Source organism: Erpetoichthys calabaricus, chromosome 17, assembly GCF_900747795.2.
Source record: "Erpetoichthys calabaricus chromosome 17, fErpCal1.3, whole genome shotgun sequence".
In the NCBI taxonomy this organism is placed as follows: Eukaryota; Metazoa; Chordata; class Cladistia; order Polypteriformes; family Polypteridae; genus Erpetoichthys; species Erpetoichthys calabaricus.
Genome location: NC_041410.2, coordinates 93,718,205 through 93,738,519, shown reverse-complemented (window position 1 = coordinate 93,738,519; position 20,315 = coordinate 93,718,205). Strand labels below are relative to the sequence as shown.

The 20,315-nt window shown below is 44.4% G+C and overlaps 2 protein-coding genes across 5 annotated transcripts in view; one reads left to right on the top strand and one right to left on the bottom strand.

The window, feature by feature from the left end:
* Positions 1 to 3,213, top strand: part of keap1b (kelch-like ECH-associated protein 1b) — a 35,104-nt gene extending 31,891 nt beyond the window's left edge. For both annotated transcript variants that reach the window (XM_051920579.1, XM_028823679.2), the window contains 2 exons: positions 2,062 to 2,238; positions 2,339 to 3,213. In XM_051920579.1, the coding sequence (XP_051776539.1) occupies positions 2,062 to 2,238; positions 2,339 to 2,502 (341 nt within the window). In that variant the 3' untranslated portion in view covers positions 2,503 to 3,213. The remainder of the gene's footprint in view (positions 1 to 2,061; positions 2,239 to 2,338) is intronic.
* A 3,660-nt stretch (positions 3,214 to 6,873) lies between these two features.
* Positions 6,874 to 20,315, bottom strand: part of spc24 (SPC24 component of NDC80 kinetochore complex) — a 31,791-nt gene continuing 18,349 nt past the window's right edge. The window contains exons 1-6 of one of the 3 annotated variants that reach the window (XM_028823214.2): positions 19,649 to 19,716; positions 14,060 to 14,233; positions 12,248 to 12,392; positions 10,018 to 10,122; positions 8,937 to 9,013; positions 6,875 to 7,216 (exon numbers count right to left, since the gene is read on the bottom strand). In XM_028823214.2, the coding sequence (XP_028679047.1) occupies positions 7,113 to 7,216; positions 8,937 to 9,013; positions 10,018 to 10,122; positions 12,248 to 12,392; positions 14,060 to 14,222 (594 nt within the window). In that variant the 5' untranslated portion in view covers positions 14,223 to 14,233; positions 19,649 to 19,716 and the 3' untranslated portion in view covers positions 6,875 to 7,112. Of the gene's footprint in view, positions 7,217 to 8,936; positions 9,014 to 10,017; positions 10,123 to 12,247; positions 12,393 to 14,059; positions 14,234 to 19,648; positions 19,717 to 20,315 lie in introns of those variants that run through there. The other 2 variants (XM_028823213.2, XM_028823215.2) reach the window with 2 other exon arrangements.

Here is a 20,315-nt window from a genome sequence, read left to right as displayed (position 1 = left end):
ATGAAATACAGGAGTGAAATGGCAGAACTGTTTTCACATGCAAGTTTTCTTGCTCTCAGTCCAGTTGAGCAGCTAACTGTATTTACAATACTGGACAATGGGAGTCTGTACAGGGGTGCCCTCTAGTGTTCAAAAGTGTCATTCTGCTTTTGCAGTCTTGTTCCAAAGAATGATTCTATTAAACAATAAACGATGAGCTTTTAAAACTGAAATATTTCGACAAGACCCAGAAACTCCATCTCATAAATATGTTCCCATGCAGTGTTTGGTCATCTGATTTGGTTTCAAAATACATTCATGTTTACCTTATTTAAAAGAATTTTTTTAAATTTTTTTTTTTTTTTTTTTTTAATAAATGTTATTTTAATTGATGTCACCAACTGCCCATTATAGATTTAAATAGAAAATTATATTTTTAATCCTTAGTAAATACATCAGATTGTTCTTGATTTTAATCGTCTCCTACTACTGCTCGACCAAATTCGAGTCCAGTCAGTTTATTCTTGAAATGCACATTTATTTCCACGCATTGCAGACTTGTGGTGCAAGTCTAGTCCTGCAGAGCCTTCACTGGACGTCCTGTCCTGTCTTTGTTTTCTATACGGTGCTGCTGTACTCAGTTCAGTGTATTCTTAGCAGATGTACACTAAAAGGTGACTACAAAGATAATATTTAAACACGGTTTACTGCAGTTACACCCCAGGCTCTCTTGTCCTCACTTCTTCCTACCTCAGTGACTTGTGTAGATTTCATTCTCTACATGGCCTGCAGTCCTCAGGCTCATCAACTTCAGGTATTTCCTTAGGCCACAACACATTTTACAGCCCACTTTGTTTTGCCATCGAACTGCTCAGTGACTGTTATTCATTCCTGGACTAATAACTGCTGGTAGTTCTGGTGCTTTAGTTTTATAAGACAACTCAGACGCTGTGTTTAGACACTACACTCTCAACTTCCATTCTTTGTCATTGTTTCATTTTTCTGTGTTTTCCCAGCATTAATAATTCATTAATAACTGAATAATCTCTGTATTCTTGAGCCCTGCTATAGACTGGTGGTCCATACTGCTGATGCCCCTGAATAAGTTTTAATCAGATTTGGGAAATTTAATAAAATGCTGAGTCAATTAGTGTGTGTGACGTCCAGAACTATCACAAAAAAATGTGCAGCGCTGGCTGCTGTCTCCATGTAACACATTTTCAGGTTCTCAGAAGAACACAAGGCACTTTTGTGGTTACAGCATGTGACTGGATAACTGAAGTGGGGATTATGGGACCAGAGTAATGGGAGATGATTATTTAACTTTTTTTTATAGATATTTTTAACGTTGTTTGCCATTTATGGAGCATTGGTCTCCATTGGTTTATATCGTATCAAACTTTTTAAATTTCCATTCTGCATAACATAAGATTAATTTTTTTTTACTCAGACAAACTACGTGCCATAAATAGCATATAAAAAAGTCAATTCTTAGGCGGAATATTCCTTTAAATGTGCGGATTCTACAGTCGTAAGTTCTTAAGAATTTCCCAGGGTAGGGGATGTAGAGCTGGTGTTTTGTAAAGAGCGAATGGTTCTTGTTGTGGTGTGATGACGACGACTGACTGAGAGTTGTGAGCTGCACTCATTGACAGCGGTGGCCATGTTGGTTTAATGCAAATCCATTTTTCTGCATTGATGTATAATACATTTACTCGCACAGGGCTTGCTATTCATGAAAACACACTTGTTGGCATGTTGGAGGATGCAACGTGAATACATTACAGCAAGTCATAGTCGAAACAAAGGTACCAGACATACTCACTGAATCAGTAAAACTTTCACGTGATGGAATCCATTTTTCTTCCTACTTACTTTTCCTTACAGAGAGCATGTGAGTTGGGCTCAGTAACACCCTGTACAGACCACAGCTGGCCCATGTGCCAGACATTCACGCTCACTTACTTACCCAGGAGAACTGTTGTGTAATCTAGCAGATGATGATGATGATGGTTCAGCTCTGGAGCCTTTCAACACTCAGTCACTGAAGGGTAAAGCACTTCACTCTTCTCTTGTTCCCAGGTGTCTGTGCTTTGGAAAACTGTGTCTATGCCATGGGTGGTTACGATGGCACCAATCAGTTAAATACTGTAGAGAGGTACAATGTGGAGACCGACAGCTGGACCTATGTGGCCCCCATGATGCACCGCCGGAGTGCATTGGGAGTCACCACATATCAGGGGAAGATCTATGTTCTGGGTAAGTGGGGGCACTGGACCGGGGGGGTTAATGGGGGCAATGCAAGTTTTCCTTTAATGAAGACATTAATAGGAACGCAACCTGCTTTTTAACATTTCAGGTGGATACGATGGCGACACCTTCCTTGACAGTGTAGAGTGTTATGACCCTGCTATGGACTGCTGGACTGAAGTGACAAAAATGACATCGGGCCGCAGTGGGGTAGGGGTGGCTGTCACTATGGAGCCTTGCAGGAAACAGTTCAATCCATGTGACAAATGCTAATAGCCAGCAACTTGAATTTTCCTCGGAGGACATGCCATCTTTTGGTATCTTAAAACGATTTTCATACAGGAGAGGTCTGCTGCCGAATATGAAAATGTGCCATTTCTTTCTTTTTTATTTATTAACATGATGGCAGTACTCTTGGTAGCCTGGCTCTGAGCAGCTACTTGCATGCCATTGTGGACTTTCAGTAGCAGCTCTGGTTACAGCTGATGCATGCAGTGTTCCCTCGTAAAGTCACAGATGTCACCATCGCACCACCACCACCGCTTAAAAGCAGCAAGTAGGGGAAAAAAAAGTTTCAGACTATGATGGTGGAAAAAGAAAACAGTCTTCTTCATCATCCTCATCCTCACAGGTAAACTGTAGTAGTAATATGTGACCAGTAAATGAAAAAACTGGGCTTTGAAGTGGACCACAGAAGCTCGTGACGGGAGCAGACAGTATTTAGTGAAGGCCGGTGTGCGTGGGTTTGGTTAGCCGTGAATTGTACCTGTGACACCCACTCTCAGGAATTTATACTCAAGGAAAAAAATTAATTAGACTGGGAGCCAGGGATACTGCAAAAACAAACGGAAGGTTTTTATTGCCATTGTTTTGTGTATTTGTAAGGAGTCCATTTTTTAATATATAGCATGTTGACCTTTTATGTACAGGACTGCAACTAATAGAAATAAATCAGATCTCAATTGAGCACACATTTGTATAAAATTGACTTTTTTCTTTACTCGAGTTTTGATTACACAACTCCTTACGTTTAAACTCTGAACTCGACTAAGCAAATCCAAGAGTGTTCTGAAGTTAGTCGAACCTTTGTGCTTGTGATGCTGTAGTATCAATGGAGGGCGTTGATTGAACCCTTTACAATGTCCACAGCAAATACTGAGCTGCCCAATTCAGAGTACTCTTCAGGTGCACTGGACTTGACTTGTCACCCAAATCCATCTTCAGTTGATTGTAGTGCTAATAAACTGAACTGAGAATAAATGACATTTAGGGGGCTGAACAGATGACACGTATGGAGCTTTTATTGGTCTGAAACACCAAATCAGCCCCGACCTGACCTGACCCAAAGACGACAGGAGACGAAGGTTAAGTAGGGAGCAGGACTGCTGTGGTGAAGTGCTGTCACTCGCCTGGCTGGATGCTTTGGTTCTCACGGGCAAAAGTCATTTAGTCTAAGATTAGCCAGAGAAGAAAAGATGTCTACAGTGTGTGTCACCAACAGCGGGCAACTGCAGCTGGGCAGTCAAACCAGACAGTCAACACTGTAGTAGAACAGGTGAGGACATCGCGACAGGTGGCAAAGGAAAATACAGTTGTGAACCGTATTACTTCTTATAAAACATGATGCGTTACAAACGGTGTGTTACGGTATTTCTTTTGCATGAAAAAACTGCATGTTTTACGAGCCAGCATTTAAAATTCTAAGCGCATGCAGAAACCTTCCTGAAACTGATGGGGATCCCTGCCCAATGTGATCATTTACTGGTGTTTTATAGGGGGCTGTGGATTTAAATCGCACAACCTGGGAGATATGGCAGCAAGCAAAGGTTTGTGCCCCCTTGGTCAAAATGTCGGTTTGTATGATCAGTTCATCTTCTGCTCACTTCACTATTCACAGTAAGGGGGCCCACACTTTCACATGCCATTGTACAGGACATGTCATCACTGCCAGTGGGAATCTTTAGGCTACAGCTTAGCATCCTAACTTATTAAAGTGATGCCACTCTGGCTTCTTTATGTTATTTATTAAAGACGTTGAGTCTCATTAACAAGTTATATTACAAGTGACATTGAATCAGAGGCAGTGCGTTTTAGGGATAACTGCTTCCACTCTGATCTCACCGCCCTGCTTTTATAAATATGTTTAATCCTTCATGTGGTATGAAGTACAGGGTGGGCCATTTATATGGATACACCTTAATAAAATGGGAATGGTTGGTGATATTAACTTCCTGTTTGTGGCACATTAGTATATGTGAGGGGGGAAACTTTTCAAGGCGGCATGGTGGCGCAGTGGGTAGCGCTGCTGCCTCACAGTTGGGAGACCTGGGGACCTGGGTTCGCTTCCCGGGTCCTCCCTGTGTGGAGTTTGCATGTTCTCCCCGTGTCTGCGTGGGTTTCCTCCGGGCGCTCCGGTTTCCTCCCACAGTCCAAAGACATGCAGGTTAGGTGGATTGGCGATACTAAATTGGCCCTAGTGTGTGCTTGGTGTGTGTTTGTGTGTGTCCTGCGGTGGGTTGGCACCCTGCCCAGGATTGGCTCCTGCCTTGTGCCCTGTGTTGGCTGGGATTGGCTCCAGCAGACCCCCGTGACCCTGTGTTCGGATTCAGCGGGTTGGAAAATGGATGGATGGAAACTTTTCAAAATGGGTGGTGACACTGGTGGCCATTTTGAAGTCGGCCATTTTGGATCCAACTTTTGTTTTTTCAATAGGAAGAGGGTCATGTGACACATCAAACTTATTGGGAATTTCACAAGAAAAACAATGGTGTGCTTGGTTTTAACGTAACTTAATTCTTTCATGAGTTATTTACAAGTTTCTGACCACTTATAAAATGTGTTCAATGTGCTACCCATTGTGTTGCATTGTCAATGCAACCCTCTTCTCCCACTCTTCACACACTGATAGCAACACCGCAGGAGAAATGCTAGCACAGGCTTCCAGTAGCCGTAGTTTCAGGTGCTGCACATCTTGTATCTTCACAGCATAGACAATTGCCTTCAGATGACCCCAAAGATAAAAGTCTAAGGGGGTCAGATCGGGAGACCTTGGGGGCCATTCAACTGGCCCACGACGACCAATCCACTTTCCAGGAAACTGTTCATCTAGGAATGCTCGGACCTGACACCCATAATGTGGTGGTGCACCATCTTGCTGGAAAAACTCAGGGAATGTGCCAGCTTCAGTGCATAAAGAGGGAAACACATCATCATGTAGCAATTTCGCATATCCAGTGGCCTTGAGGTTTCCATTGATGAAGAATGGCCCCACTATCTTTGTACCCCACACCATACCATCAATTTTTTTGTTCCAACAGTCTTGGAGGGATCTATCCAATGTGGGTTAGTGTCAGACCAATAGCGGTGGTTTTGTTTGTTAACTTCACCATTCACATAAAAGTTTGCCTCATCACTGAACAAAATCTTCTGCGAAAACTGAGGGTCCTGTTCCAATTTTTGTTTTGCCCATTCTGCAAATTCAGTGCGCCGAGCTGGGTCATCCTCGTTGAGATGCTGCAGTAGCTGGAGTTTGTGAGTAGCTAATATCCGCCGAAGGGATGTTCGACTAATGCCACTCTCCAGTGACACGCGGCGAGTGCTACGCTGTGGGCTCTTGCTGAATGAAGCTAGGACAGCCACTGATGTTTCTTCATTAGTGACAGTTTTCATGCGTCCACATTTTGGCAAATCCAACACTGAACCAGTTTCACGAAACTTAGCAAGCAGTTTGCTAACTGTAGCATGGGAGATGGGTGGTCTCGTAGGGTGTCTTGCATTGAAATCTGCTGCAGTGACCCGGCTACTGCGTTTACCAGACATCAACACAATTTCTATCCGCTCCTCACGTGTTAACCTCTGCGACATGTCAATGGCTGTACACAAAGAGAAACTTGTAAATAACTCATGAAAGAATTAAGTTATGTTAAAACCAAGCACACCATTGTTTTTCTTGTGAAATTCCCAATAAGTTTGATGTGTCACATGACCCTCTTCCTATTGAAAAAACAAAAGTTGGATCCAAAATGGCTGACTTCAAAATGGCCACCAGTGTCACCACCCATCTTGAAAAGTTTCCCCCCTCACATATACTAATGTGCCACAAACAGGAAGTTAATATCACCAACCATTCCCATTTTATTAAGGTGTATCCATATAAATGGCCCACCCTGTATATAACGTAGTATGAAGATTGTCTGCCCCTGGTGTACCACCTGCCACGTTTACGTCTTTCCTTACACCGAGAGCTGCTGCTGGGATAATCAGTGAGCCCCTGTGACCCTAAACTGGGACAGCGTCATTGTCGCACACCTCGGCACACACAGGACTAAACGTATGCTCAGGACTTTTGTTCGCCCTGCACGTGCTGAAGTTCTCGTGTTGACGTGGTTACCAAATAAACACAATACTTTGGTCACACTTTGACAAATTGGAAAGGAGTCAAACTGCCACTACAAGTGCCACAAGTACAGGTGCATGATGGGAGCCCCGACTCGTGACAGGCCAATGGTTTCTTTATGTGAAGCACACAAAGTCAGTATGAGCAGCAAATTTAAATGTGGAAAAAAGGTCTGCGCACAGACACGTCAGTATAAAGTTTAATTTCACATACAGGTTTTCACATTGACTCGTCTGCAGTGACAATTACAGAATGGAAACGGCAGCACAGTGTAAAATAATAAAAGCGTTAAACACAAATAAAACACTTGCATTACAAAAGGACTACAGTACAAAAAGATGAAGACGCGGCTGATATAAAGTGCACAACAAGAGAACAATGGGGTGCAACAAAGAAAATGCACACAAACATTTCTAGATTTGAGGGTAGCATAAAACTTAAACGAAAAGAGAAATCCCAATAAAACCTGAACAGAGCGGGGGCTCATCTACCATTCGGTGCTGATGAGGTCCCAGACAGAGTCTGTCGTCGAGATGTCCGACAGCTTGGAGGTGTCCAGCGTGATGGGCTGAGCGATCTCTCCGTAGTGTACTGAGCAGAAGAGAGACTTAAGGAAAACGCATGAAACAGCCAGGACTGAGCAACTGTAAATTAAGAAGACCACCTTCAGCCAGGAGGACCCGGGCTGCCCACCAACCCAGCATATGAAACACAGAAAAACGAGCCTTGCATTGAGAAGAAATGTGACAATGAAAATAACAAAGCCATACGTAAGCATACATAAAGTGTGTCATGAAATGTTTTTATTGCTCATTTCTGTTATTTATTTCAGCGATGCCACACAGAACATGAGATATGCCTTGAAATTAAAACCTTTAATTTTTCACCCAACAAAGCTGAGGAGGCGGGTGGGTGGGTGAGCGCTGGCCAGTGCTGTATCTTGATTGGTGAAGCACACAGTTGTGGCGTCATCCATAATAACATCTGCACCAATCAGCGACTTCGATTCAAAGAGCTCTGCCTCTGAAGTGTCTGCAATCACAATGTGGACTTCACCAATCCAGATACAGAACTCGCTAGAGCCCGCCTTCTCAACTTTGACTGGCAGTTTCCATTTCAAAGCATGGCATGCAGTGTCACTGAGTACATGGAGAATGAAACAAACAGATAAAAAATGATGACAATTTATGTGTATTTATTTTCACTTTTCATAATATTTGTGCATGTACTTAATGTTTCCAGAATGTTCTTCCACAGGTGTAGCTAGATAGATACTTTATTAATCCCAAGGGGAAATTCACATTCATGTATATAAATATATTAATAAGTGTATGCTTCTTGCATTACATTACAGCTGCCCACAGAGAGTGACTCGTTATAAATCACGATGGCACTTTTGTGGAGATCAGGCGCAGCAGTGGGCCAAACGAGCCCCTCTGCCACACAGGGAGTCCTCTGCGTGTAGAAGTGAAACATCAGTGTTAGGACTGTGGGTAAGCTTGGCAGTCAAAGCGCCTTTGAGGCACCGGGCATGGGACTGTGATTTCAGCTTGTACAGTACATGCCACCACAGAACTGGGCCTGGCATATTTCTGGCGACCATTTATACACGAGTGTGGTTTACCTTTAAGCTTTCCTTTTAAAAAGCCAAGGCAGTCCACTAAACCCACTCAATACAGTAAATCCTCACCATGCACGGATGCCATGGTCATGGACTCTCTTATCCACTGTTATAAAAGTGTAACCCGCTCGGCGACACTCGTGGCCTAATCGAGCGTATTCATAGATAAGACCCTCACAGCCACGTGCAGCAGCAAACGGTGACACTGAGGAATAAGTGGTCTGTGATGCCTTTAGATGTCGGAGGGCACCGCACTAAATGGGTCAACAGGTGTCTACCTGGCACACAGGGCTGTGAGTAGGCTGTTAATGCCCGATTCATGATGGGCACCAGGGCTTGCAACTGTTTTCTATAAACAAAAAAAAAAAAATCCCATCAAGTGCGGGTCATAAACTCACACCGATTACGTCCTGCTCACCTCAGATCATACCCACTGTGGGTGCCCACCGCCTCCAGCAGGGGGCCTGCCTGATGACCAAACCTGTGAGTGGAGGGCTGGCACATCCACCCGAGCCCATATGCCCTGTAAAATGAGTGCTTTGGTATCTGCAGGGTTTTCAGGAACGTAAAGTAAAGCAGATGACAAGAGCTGACGGACTGTGTAAGGTTTGGTTTACAGGAAATAGTTAATGGCAGAAATACTAAAATCAAAAAAGTGTCAAGTGTACGTCACCAAATGTTTAAGGATACTGCCTTTCTGAACCGAGCCTTCAGTGCCAACGTCCCACTTGATCTTCGATATTTTCTGGTAAATCTGCACCAGGTACCTGCAACACAAAAGGAAATACGAGGCTCACCCACCTGAACGGCATCAGCCTTGAAGGACCCCTGACCAGGGGGTCTGCCCAGTATCCCCTCTTACGGCCCCTCTGTCTGACTGACATTCGTGTCCTTGTCATCGTTTTAAACTCTTCACTTTATTCTATTTATTACATCTCGTTATTTCGGTGGTGTTTTAGGGACCAGCAGCACAGACGCGGGTACAAAGGGCACCGACTGTTACAGTTACACCCCTCTGTGTCCTACTTGGTAATAAAAGACGTCACTAAGTGGTCCACAAGGTCAGTCCTGGGACCACCTGAACTGCACCCCCGCCCTTATTAAACAGGACTGCCTGGGCGACATCGACGTTCAGATTATTCTCTTTGAGATTTTGCTCATTTAAACCTTTTCTTCTTCTGCTTCGCTCTTAACATTCAGTGTTGTTTGCACCCGCGTCTGCGTCGCTCACCACTGGACACAATGAAGGGAGCAAACACCACAGGGAAAGGCGAATTACAAAAAGAAAAAAGACACGGAGGAAATGCAGATGGCCGACTTGTGTTTCCTCCTCCTCAAGTCGCGCCCGATTCCTCGCGGCTCAATGGCTCGTCTTTTCTTACCCAGGCAGTGCCAGCAGCCACATGGGCCAACTTCTAAAATGACAGATCAGCAGTGAGCTGCGGGCAGCCAAAGTCCCAGACCCCGTCACATTACGTGGAACTGGAACACTTCCGAAAGAAGTCAGTGGGCACAAAGACTGATGCCAGTCCATCACGTCCCACTTGGGCACACACTTCCCTCTCTTATGGGGCAAATTTAGACAACACAGAAGTGTGAATCAATGGACCCGAGCAAAGCAACAAGGACAGCAAAACAGCAAACTCGGCGCGGGCTGTGAACGGGACCCTGGCCATGTCATTAAGACCCCCGGGTGACACATCTGCCCCAAGTCGAGCAGCGGCTGCAGTGGGACTAAGCAGATTAGCCTCCGCCTAGCAGACAGACTTACTTGGAGGAGGGCAGGACCACCGTGGTGTCTTCATTGACGCCATCTTGTTGCTGCTGAAGCTCCTGCTCTTCCCGCTCGAGGGCCTGCAGCTCTTTGTAAAAATCTGTGCAGCGGGGGGTTAAGGAACAACAGGAGGGGGACAGGAATGGCACACAGAACAGAGGACATCAGCAGGGACACAAAGTGAGAGAGGGGAGGCAGTGCGTCCAGGTGCCAAGGGCGGGTACACCGCGACCCAGTAGCCGCACGCCATCCTGTCTGGAAAGGACAAACGAGAAGTGCAAGGAAGGAGAACGTCTGCCATCTTGAACTGTATTTTTTTTGGATTTTTGAGTGCCCACATCCCGACACGCAGACACAGACAGACGTGGTCCTACCGTGATGCCCACGTTACACTGTCTGTCGTCACGATGATTCAGAAGGAACAGGGCATTGCTCCGTGATGAAGCATCACGTGATCAGGAAGTGGGCACCCGATGGTGGCAGTCATGCTGACCGATGGCTTAGTCTGTGCCGCGTGACACGGAGGGTTCATATCGAGCATTTCTGAGAGTTAAGAACTGGCACAGACCTGGAGACGCCATCATCCATGTTAAGAAGCGATGAAAAGGCCAATGAGAATCTGAGTGTCATGGCGCTTAACTGCATTGAAATCAGCGGGCGAACCCCCCAGTGATCTTAGTCATCTGTTCGGTAATCTATAGCCTGGGGTGTGCCATCCTGTTATAATGCCATGAACTTTCAAAAGGGGCACACTAGAACGGAGTGGCCACGGGCGCTAGCTTTTGCACACAGTGCTGCCTTGTATCCTCTTTATGATGATTGGCTACCACAACACGTGACTTGGAATCACAACGCTGCGCTTCTCTTGTGGTGGCCGTCACCAGTTGTCCTCGACGAGACGGGCCTTCTGTCCAAAGTCCTACTCAGCCCTGGAGGTTGGTAAGCCGGTGCTGCAAACTCCACTCTCGTGTTAGGAGTACCGGTGCTTACCGTCACTTACCGCTGACATGTCGCTTCACTGGTTTACTGTTATGGACTCTTTACTGAGAAGTGAACGGGCAGCGCAGTCTGTAAAAAGTGGGACTAAAACTACGAACGACTTTATACTCCTGTCCTCTGAATCGGCCTTAAAACTCGCTGCCAAAATGTTTAGGGATGCAAACCTAACACGGCTGGTGGGCAACACCTCGATTCCACACCCAACTCGTACAACTGTCACAGCGGCCGCATTCGGACCACCTGCTTGTTCTAACAATACGACGTCATTGTTGCCTTTGAGGGTACACTGTACTCCGATTACAATGCAATTCAAACTTTACGTGTTCTAAAAACACGGCCTTCAGCTTATTTAATTATTGACTGATGTAAGAGGGGACCTCACCCGGCGACCTGCTAATTCAAATCCTCTCGGGTGAACGTTGTGTAATCACACAGAACGCTGGCTGTTTAGTGCTGTAGGGGGGTTTCAGCCCCGTTCTGAGGGGTCTCTGAGGCTCGGAATTCTGTTATGATGTGAGGTCTGAATAACACCAGGACAGTATTCTGCTGCCATCTAGTGGATCAAACACCACACTACAAAACGATCCTGTGATTTACCACACTAGTCACTCATCAATATTCATGAGTGGGGCGGAGCCTTCACACACATACAATGGCAGGCATGTGAAGCCTTTACAGCACAGACTGAAGGGGCAGCACCAGCTGAATCAAGCGATTGTGGTGACAACGTGAAGGTCATCAGACAGTGACACAGACAGTGACACTGTACGACCAACAAGACAGACATTAGCCCCCTAAGCACTGTTCACAATGCAGCAACTGGCAATGTTCGTGTCGGGGGGAAATGTGGAAGTCACCAAGCCTTGTGCCATGGTGGGACACGAAGGACGTGTCAATCGAGGGGATCAGACACTAGCACCTCACCCTCTCATGTACGGGCAACAGAAAAAAATAAGAAAAGTGTGCAAAGAAAGACACGTCTACTGTCCTGAATGTGATGACGCAGGGCTGTGTGCCGGTGACAGCACCGGTGACGTGCGCTAAATCTGCGCCACCACAGCACTGGACACTCCTACTGTGATGATGTTGGCGCTTTGATATTTACGCCTTTCTGTCACACGTGATTACGTTTTTCTCGTTGAAGAAAATGTCAATGTGTTTTGCAGGTCACGATGTGATGTGTGTCAACTAAACGGACTTCAAGGCCCACCGCATTCAAAAAGGATATTCAACCTCGGAGTTTAAAGCCAGATTTTGTGCCTTGATTTCCTGCAGGGACCGCTCGATGCTTCGGAGCTCGTGCTGCTTCTTCTGCCTCTCGTCTTCAGTTTCCAGTGACTTCTGGGCTTTGGTTTCCTGGAACTGATTAAACTCTGAAGAAAATAAGAAATAAAAATAAGACGAGGGCCACACGGCAAGCAATAACCTGCAAGAAGAAGGTGGCGGGTAATTCTAATGAACGTTAAAAAAAAAAACGTATTATGAACATTAAAAGGTTAAGCTTGGTATCGTTCACAGTACACATGCACCTTCCAAGCAAAATTGTGTTCTAACGTTAAGAATTTCCTATAAAAGTCACAAAACCCGGAGTCGTGCGGCATTTTCAGGCGGAAGTCACAGGGCATGTGGGCGTATGGGTGAAGAAGGTGGGCACAAGTGGGACTTACTGACTTGTTCAGCGTTAGAGAAAGTGGAAAGAACTTTCATCGGACACGAGCCTGTCGACTAAAGGCGGCAAGGCTGGAATGCTGATCTGCTTCTGAGAACAAAACACGGGACCTGCGGATTCCATCACGAAAACGTGCCACCAAAATAAGTAGACAAACAATACGAGGGAATTCCTAAATTGGAGCTTGAAAGGCTAAAATGTTAAAACAATAAACATTTAAATATACAATTCAGATACACGCTCAGATTAGATATATCTATCATATATACAGGGTGGCCCATATTTACGTATGCGACGTTTCACAGGCTGCAGCATTTAAACTACTGCACGAATGGGAGTAACGATGTGCTGGACCGGGCAACCTCTGCGGTGTTCGAATACAGAATGGCGGCGAATCGAGTGTCGCTAGAGCAGCTCGTATGTTGTGTGCGCTTGGACTCCGCAACAAACAACTATGCGGTGGTGAAACGGAGGATGGCAGTCGAGTGTGGAGGCCGTGGCCCTAAGTGTGCGAACCAATCGCAGGAACACACACAAAAAAAAGGGAGCGGGCAGGCCCAGGAGTCTACGGACCGATGCCAACACAACTCTTGTGGCGAACGCCTTTCAAAGTTGGGTTCTTCTTCAGGTGTGTATCGATCTGGATGGCGCATTGGTGGACCAAACACAGGTCCTTAATGTTCATGGTCCATGATATGTACAGTTTCAGTCCCATACATAGACGTGGGTCACCCTGTACAGAGTCGAGTCCCAGGCAGACATTCACTCTGACGCAGACAGTGGTCCTCAGGCTTGCAGGCGTCTGACTAAATGTAAATCTTATATTATATATATATTAAATATATATATAAACGTCTGTGTGTGTGTGTCCGGCCCGGAAGTGCGAGGCTACAGCCTGAAGCTCAAAGAAAGCGACTCTGTCACCAAAGTGTATCCACTGAGTAAAGCGAACCTCGCTGAGCCGCCGACACACAGGCGATGCGACTGATTGACTGAAGTGCCACAGTCCGCGGTTTCCAGGAGCCCGGGCACACACAGCTAGCTGTAATATAACGTGTTAACATTTCCTATTTCACATATTAATTTGATTCAACTATTTGTTCTTGCAGCCTTTTGATTAAAACATAAGCTCTTCGTTAATCGTATACGCCTTGTCCTACATGTAGTGCTACTCGGTGTTTGTAACGCCTTTAATAAATAACACAATGATGAGCCTTTCAACCCAAACTGTAACTGGTCAGGGTGCTAAAATGAGGCCTGGCAGCGATGAGGTGCCCGGTGTCTTGTCGAGTCGCAGCTGAAGGTTTTGTGTGCCCTGTGATCTCCATGTCGGGTTTGGGAAGTCTGCCCATAATGGCCCACATACTGTACCTTTAATTATCTGCACCAGTGACTTTTCGTTGTTCTGGTACACGGTGTGCGTCTGGACGTCTGTCTCAACGAGTGGAATCAAGTCATTGCCAGGAAAGCCGCGGGAAATCAGGTCGACCAGCAAGCGGTGCACGTCCTCCAGGGTCTTGAGGTCCTCCCCCATTTTTAACAGTTCTAAAAAATAAATAAAAAGACAACACAAAGAATTGCAACTAAGTAATATAAACTGTAAGCAGTTCAAATGAAAAGGCAGCCTGCAGGAGTTTTCGGAGAGCTGCGCAGACCTTCAGTGTTTTCTTGCTCGGACGAGTGGTGAACAACTGCGCGGTCCTTGAGGAGCTCACTCTCATTAAATTATAAATTCCTGTTCTGCTCAGCAATGAAGCAGATTTCAAACTTCAAATGCAAACAGCCAGAATCCTACAAATGCGTTTAGATTTAAAAATGTACAGCGAGGCGAGACTGTGACGATTCAGAGGGCAAACCGACGACATTTTCAAAATATTATTTATTAGAGAAATCTCCTCGGCGACAAATCGTTCATAATCACAGATCAACGCCAGCATTGGCGCCACTTGTGTCACCAAAGTGGGGTCTCTGAGACGGACTAAGCACACCATGAGACACATCGAATCCCAAAGGTGCTCACCACCCACCCACGGCGCCAAGCAGAGCCGAGGTCCCCCACGAGTGCCATCATGGTGGCTGCCACACGTCTCCGCTCTTTGACGTATGCAGTGCTCATCCACAAAGCTGAACGTATTCATAGTACTGTGATTTTATTATTCTTATTATTACATGCAGAAGTTTGTTTTATTTATTAATTTTTGGGGGGGGGAGTCATATCTTTATAAAGACTTTGTGATGACCTAAGATCACAAATAATGAAATTCCTATCAAACAAAAAGTGTGGCCTTGGGAAACCCAAAAAACAAGACGTAAGAATTAGAAGACAAGAAGATGAACTGAAAACAACCACCGGGCTGAGGACATCAAACCTGAACTGACCAAACGAAGAAGACAATTCAACTAAACCACTAAACCTCACTGAGATCACCAATTTACAGAACGTCAGGAGGGAATGTGACGACATAAAAGTCACAACTCAGGAGAAGGCTTTTCTTCTGAGATTTAACCTTAATGAACAAGTAAAGAACGCCCAGATGGAGAGGGTACGGTGACTGACCCTGTGGTCCGAAGTGTCGATCCCAATGCCCCCAGTGCAGTGATGGGGTCACCGAGCTGTAAAAACGGGGCATCCTCCATAAAAAGCAGGGGGTATCCTTATGTCCTGGCCTAATTGCCCACCATGGCCTGGTCATTCTGCCCCTCTAATCTCCCCCTGCCTTTAATTGGCTATGTATCTCTGACCACCACCTAACAGCTAGTGTCTGGTGTGTGTACTGGTGTGAAAATGGCTGCTGCCGTCACATCGTCCAGGTGGGTGGGACACATTAGTGGGGTCTAAGGTTACCACCTCTCCAGGTTCAGTCTGGAGTCTCCAGGCCCAACGTCAGTTTCTCCAGGTGAAAAATGATGTAACACTCAACAAAGAAAATTCTGAAAACTCCCTACTACTGATTTAGTTTAACTTTAACTACGCTGGGTTTTGGATTTCTCAGGATTTGTGACAACGTCGCGTCGCAAGGAAAGGAGAAATTCGTTACCAATTGCCAGTCATTTCCCAATCTCTCTTCCTGGCGTTAAGACTTGTTTCTTGCGAATCGCACGTCTTGTGTGGTCAGATTACTTTGTGTTCTGTTGTCTTTGACATTTGTTTTTGAACTAAGAGCCATGAAAGTGAATGTGATGGAAGCAGAAAAAGCGACTCAAATGAGGCGATATCTTCATCTTCTGTGGATGTGATGCCTGCTAAGAAAAAGTGTAAATATTCCACTTCTTTTCAAGATTCTTGGAGGCACAATAATGATTACAAAGACTGGCTTGTTAAAGTGGACAATGTTACCGCAAAATGTATTCTGTAATATATTTCTGGACTTCTCTAGCGCCTTCAACACAATCCAACCTCTGCTCCTTAGGGACAAGCTGACAGAGATGGGAGTAGATTCATACCTGGTGGCATGGATCGTGGACTATCTCACAGACAGACCTCAGTATGTGCGTCTTGGGAACTGCAGGTCTGACATTGTGGTCAGCAACACAGGAGCGCCGCAGGGGACTGTACTTTCTCTGGTCCTGTTCAGCCAACATACATCGGACTTCCAATACAACTCGGAGTCCTGCCATGTGCAAAAGTTCACTGACGACACTGCTATGGTGGGCTGCATCAGGAGTGGGCAGGAGGAGGAGTATAGGAACCTCATCAAGGACTTTGTTAAATGGTCCGACTCAAACCACCTACACCTGAACACCAGCAAAACCAAAGAGCTGGTGGTGGATTTTAGGAAGACCAGGCCCCTCATGGACCCCGTGATCATCAGAGGTGACTGTGTGCAGAGGGTGCAGACCTATAAATATCTGGGAGTGCAGCTGGATGATAAACTGGACTGGACTGCCAATACTGATGATCTCTGCAAGAAAGGACAGAGCCGACTATACTTCTTTAGAAGATTGGCGTCCTTCAACATCTTCAATACGATGCTGCAGATGTTCTATCAGACAATTGTGGCAAGCGCCCTCTTCTACACAGTGGTGTGCTGGGGAGGCAGCATAAAGAAGAGGGACACCTCATGCCTGGACAAACTGGTGAGGAAGGCAGGCTCTATTGTAGGCACGGAGCTGGACAGTCTGACATCCGTGGCAGAGCGACGGGCGCTGAGCAGACTCCTGTCAATCATGGAGAATCCACTGCATCCACTGAACAGGATCATCTCCAGACAGAGGAGCAGCTTCAGCGACAGACTGCTGTCACCGTCCTGCTCCACTGACAGACTGAGGAGATCGTTCCTCTACCACAGTATGTGACTCTTCAATTCCACCCGGGGGGTAAACGTTAACATTATACAAAGTTATTGTCCGTTATACCTGCATTGTTATCACTCTTTAATTTAATATTGTTTCTTTATCAGTATACTGCTGCTGGAGTTTGTGAATTTCCCCTTAGAACTTAATAAAGTATCCATCTATTCTTTGTAGTGTAAAATTCACCACAAAACATGAAGGTGAGAAGGCTATAAAAACACATTGAAAAAGTAAAAGACATTCTACTGCCGTAACCAGCAGTGCTACAAATAAATTAGTGACTTCATTTTTTCCAAAAAAGAGTAATGAAGAAAGTCTTGTGAAAAGACTCTTTTATGAAAGAAGTGAATCTAGTGTACAAAAAAACAGTCGACTATATAGCGAGGTATTAGGACTTCCAAAAGAGTCCCTTTCAGTATTCTGACTTTAAATTTAAAGAAGCATAAAGCAAACATCAGCAATCAAAAAATACTGGAAGCTAAAGATGCAGCCAAGGTAAATAACATCGATGAAGATGCATTAGACGATGAAATTGGACTGCAGGAGCTCGAAAAAGGCCATAGAAATTTTGAAAATAATGAAGTTTGGTGTAAAATTTTTCAAACCTCTGATCTACCTAATTGGCTCAAGATTGTTAGAAAAATTCTATCCATTCCTGTCAGCAACGCGTTTCCCGAAAGAATCTTTTCTTTAATGTTGAATCTTTGGACAGAAGAAAGAAACACAATGCAGGTTGGTTTAGTTAAGGCAGAGAAAATCAACTTTGATACGTCTGGTCAACAATTTGGGGAATTCTTGGAGAAAAAGGAAGAAAAGGCACCGCTGAGTGCTTGTCAAAGTAACAGTAAATATACAGGTGCTGGTCATAAACTTAGAATATCAGGACAAAGTTGATTTATTTCAGTAATTCCATTCAAAAAGTGAAACTTGTATATTAGATTCATTCATTACACACAGACTGATGTACAGTATTTCAAATGTTTATTTCTTTTAATGTTGATGATTATAACTGACAACTAATGAAAGTCCCAAATTCAGTATCTCGGAAAATTAGAATATTGTGAAAAGGTTCAATATTGAAGACACCTGGTGCCACACTCTAATCAGCTAATTAACTCAAAAGCCTTTAAATGGTCTCTCAGTCGAGTTCTTTTTGAATGGAATTACTGAAATAAATCAACTTTGTCTTGATATTCTAATTTTATGACCAGCACCTGTAAATGTAAGTTTAATAAATAAAATGTGATTATTATTTCTTTTTATCTATAGCAAAATATCTTCAAGTTTTCTTGTTAGTTTTATTTGTTATTTATTTTTCTTGTTAGTAGTTTTATATTTTGATTCTTGCTGGTTGTTATTCATTAAGTTAACAGAACAGGTTAGTCAAAGCTGGGTTTTATAGAAGTACAGATTTTATTTGTCTTGTTTTTATTCAAGTACTTATGCTAATTTTATTGTAGGTAACTCAAATTTATATTTGCTGTTTTCTTCTATATATTTTTTTTAATTTAGTATCTTTTCGTGATTAGCAGTAATAGTTTACGTTATTATGACTTTAAACTCTATGAAAATGAGGTTTATTTCAATCAAAATACAAATTTTATTTGGATTTGGAAGTTAAAGTGTTTTTACACTATAATGTAATCTTTTAGATAATATAGTTTGTTTTATTTGATAAATAAGTTATATTCTTATCTTTAACATATTTGGACTTCAATTTACAATTTTTTGGGGGGGCCATCCAAGCCTAGTCTCCAGGTCAACAACAATAAAAAGGTGGCAACCCTAGTGGGGTCTGAAGGGCTCCCAACTCACTCTGCAAAGTGCTTGAAGTAGTGAGAAAAGCGCCACCTAAACGTCCAGAATTAATATGCTAATAGACAATAATGCCTGCTAGTCCGGCTCAGCACCACTCAGGTACAAAATCACCTCGGCCTTTTGTGGGATCTTTATAGAAAATGACGGCAAAAACGACCGCACGGAGCATCCCAGTCCCCCAAAACCGTTTAAGAACTGGCCTAGCAAACCCCACACTCGAGCTGCAGAAAAGCTGCGCATATGACATCTCAGTCTGTCAGTCACTTGTACATAAATATAACTAATACAACAATTATACACCGTTACTAAGCCTGCTCTCTTCTCTGCATTCTGTTGTGGCACTTGGTGCCAATGCTCTACTGGGTATGGAAACGGCATCTCGGATACTGGGAGCCTTGGAATCATCGGACTGGACGGCGAGCACAGACTCCACTACAGGATGTCCAGCTCTGGGGGTTTTCTAACTGGCCGAGGTCTCCAGGCCTCGGGTCGGACTTTGTCGTCAATTTTCTCTTTCAGTTGGACAGTTACCCTTGTGTCCCCTTAATTTAGCCCAGTGCACAAGAGCTAACGGTTTTCTTCGTAATTACGAAGGTAATTCACCCCATTTCTACTCGTATTGCTGAAACTGGGGATGAGTTAACGGCACCACAACACGTCTTCAGTACATGAAATCTTAAACAACCTTTAAGCGAGTAACTGACGCTGACCCATACGCAACGCCTTCGTAATCAAACACGTATCGTATTAAACAATTTGCTTAAGACCTACAGTTTGTTCCCTCAGCCATAACCAACTAAAACAAAAACAAACAAACAAACGCTACAGTGCGATTATGAAACGCCTTACCTCTGCCATTCAAACCTCCAAAAAATTGGCGGGCCTCTCCAAAGCTGTCTTACAATTTGCCTGACAGTAAAATATCCTCCTGCGTCAAACTATCCACTTGTTCAAAGTTACTTGTTTTACGAACCAAAAATAAAAATCAGCTTGGAAATATTAATAGTGCATCATTCTTTTCAACGAACCAAAGCGTTGTTTATTGTACTCTAATATTCAGGCTCATACTTTGAACAGCTATTAGGGGTCCTTACAGCTATTTCGGACTTGATGCCTCAGATGTGACGCAGTGGTTTTCGTGTCAACTGCGTGATATTGTTATGGAGCACAAGTTGTTAAGTTGTGTTCTGGTGGTCGTGGGCGAAAATTAATATTACGCGGTCACAATCACTTTCGAATGGCCCCTCATATTGACGAAGAGCACTCCGCACTTCTCCAGCTTTAACTGCTACGCTAATTGATTAAAGAACCACAGCAGGGACGGCAAATTCGACTAGGGGAGCGAAATGAGGACAGAGCAGACACCGGTGGCCGCCTTTGTTAAACTTCTTTAGCGTTGACACGAACAAAACTTTCATCCATTTGCAGCGGATTTAGAGAGCATTCAAACTTTATTCATAATAACGCTCTGCACACTTTTGTGACTTAGATTTAATTTTAAATCGGTCCGTTTGAC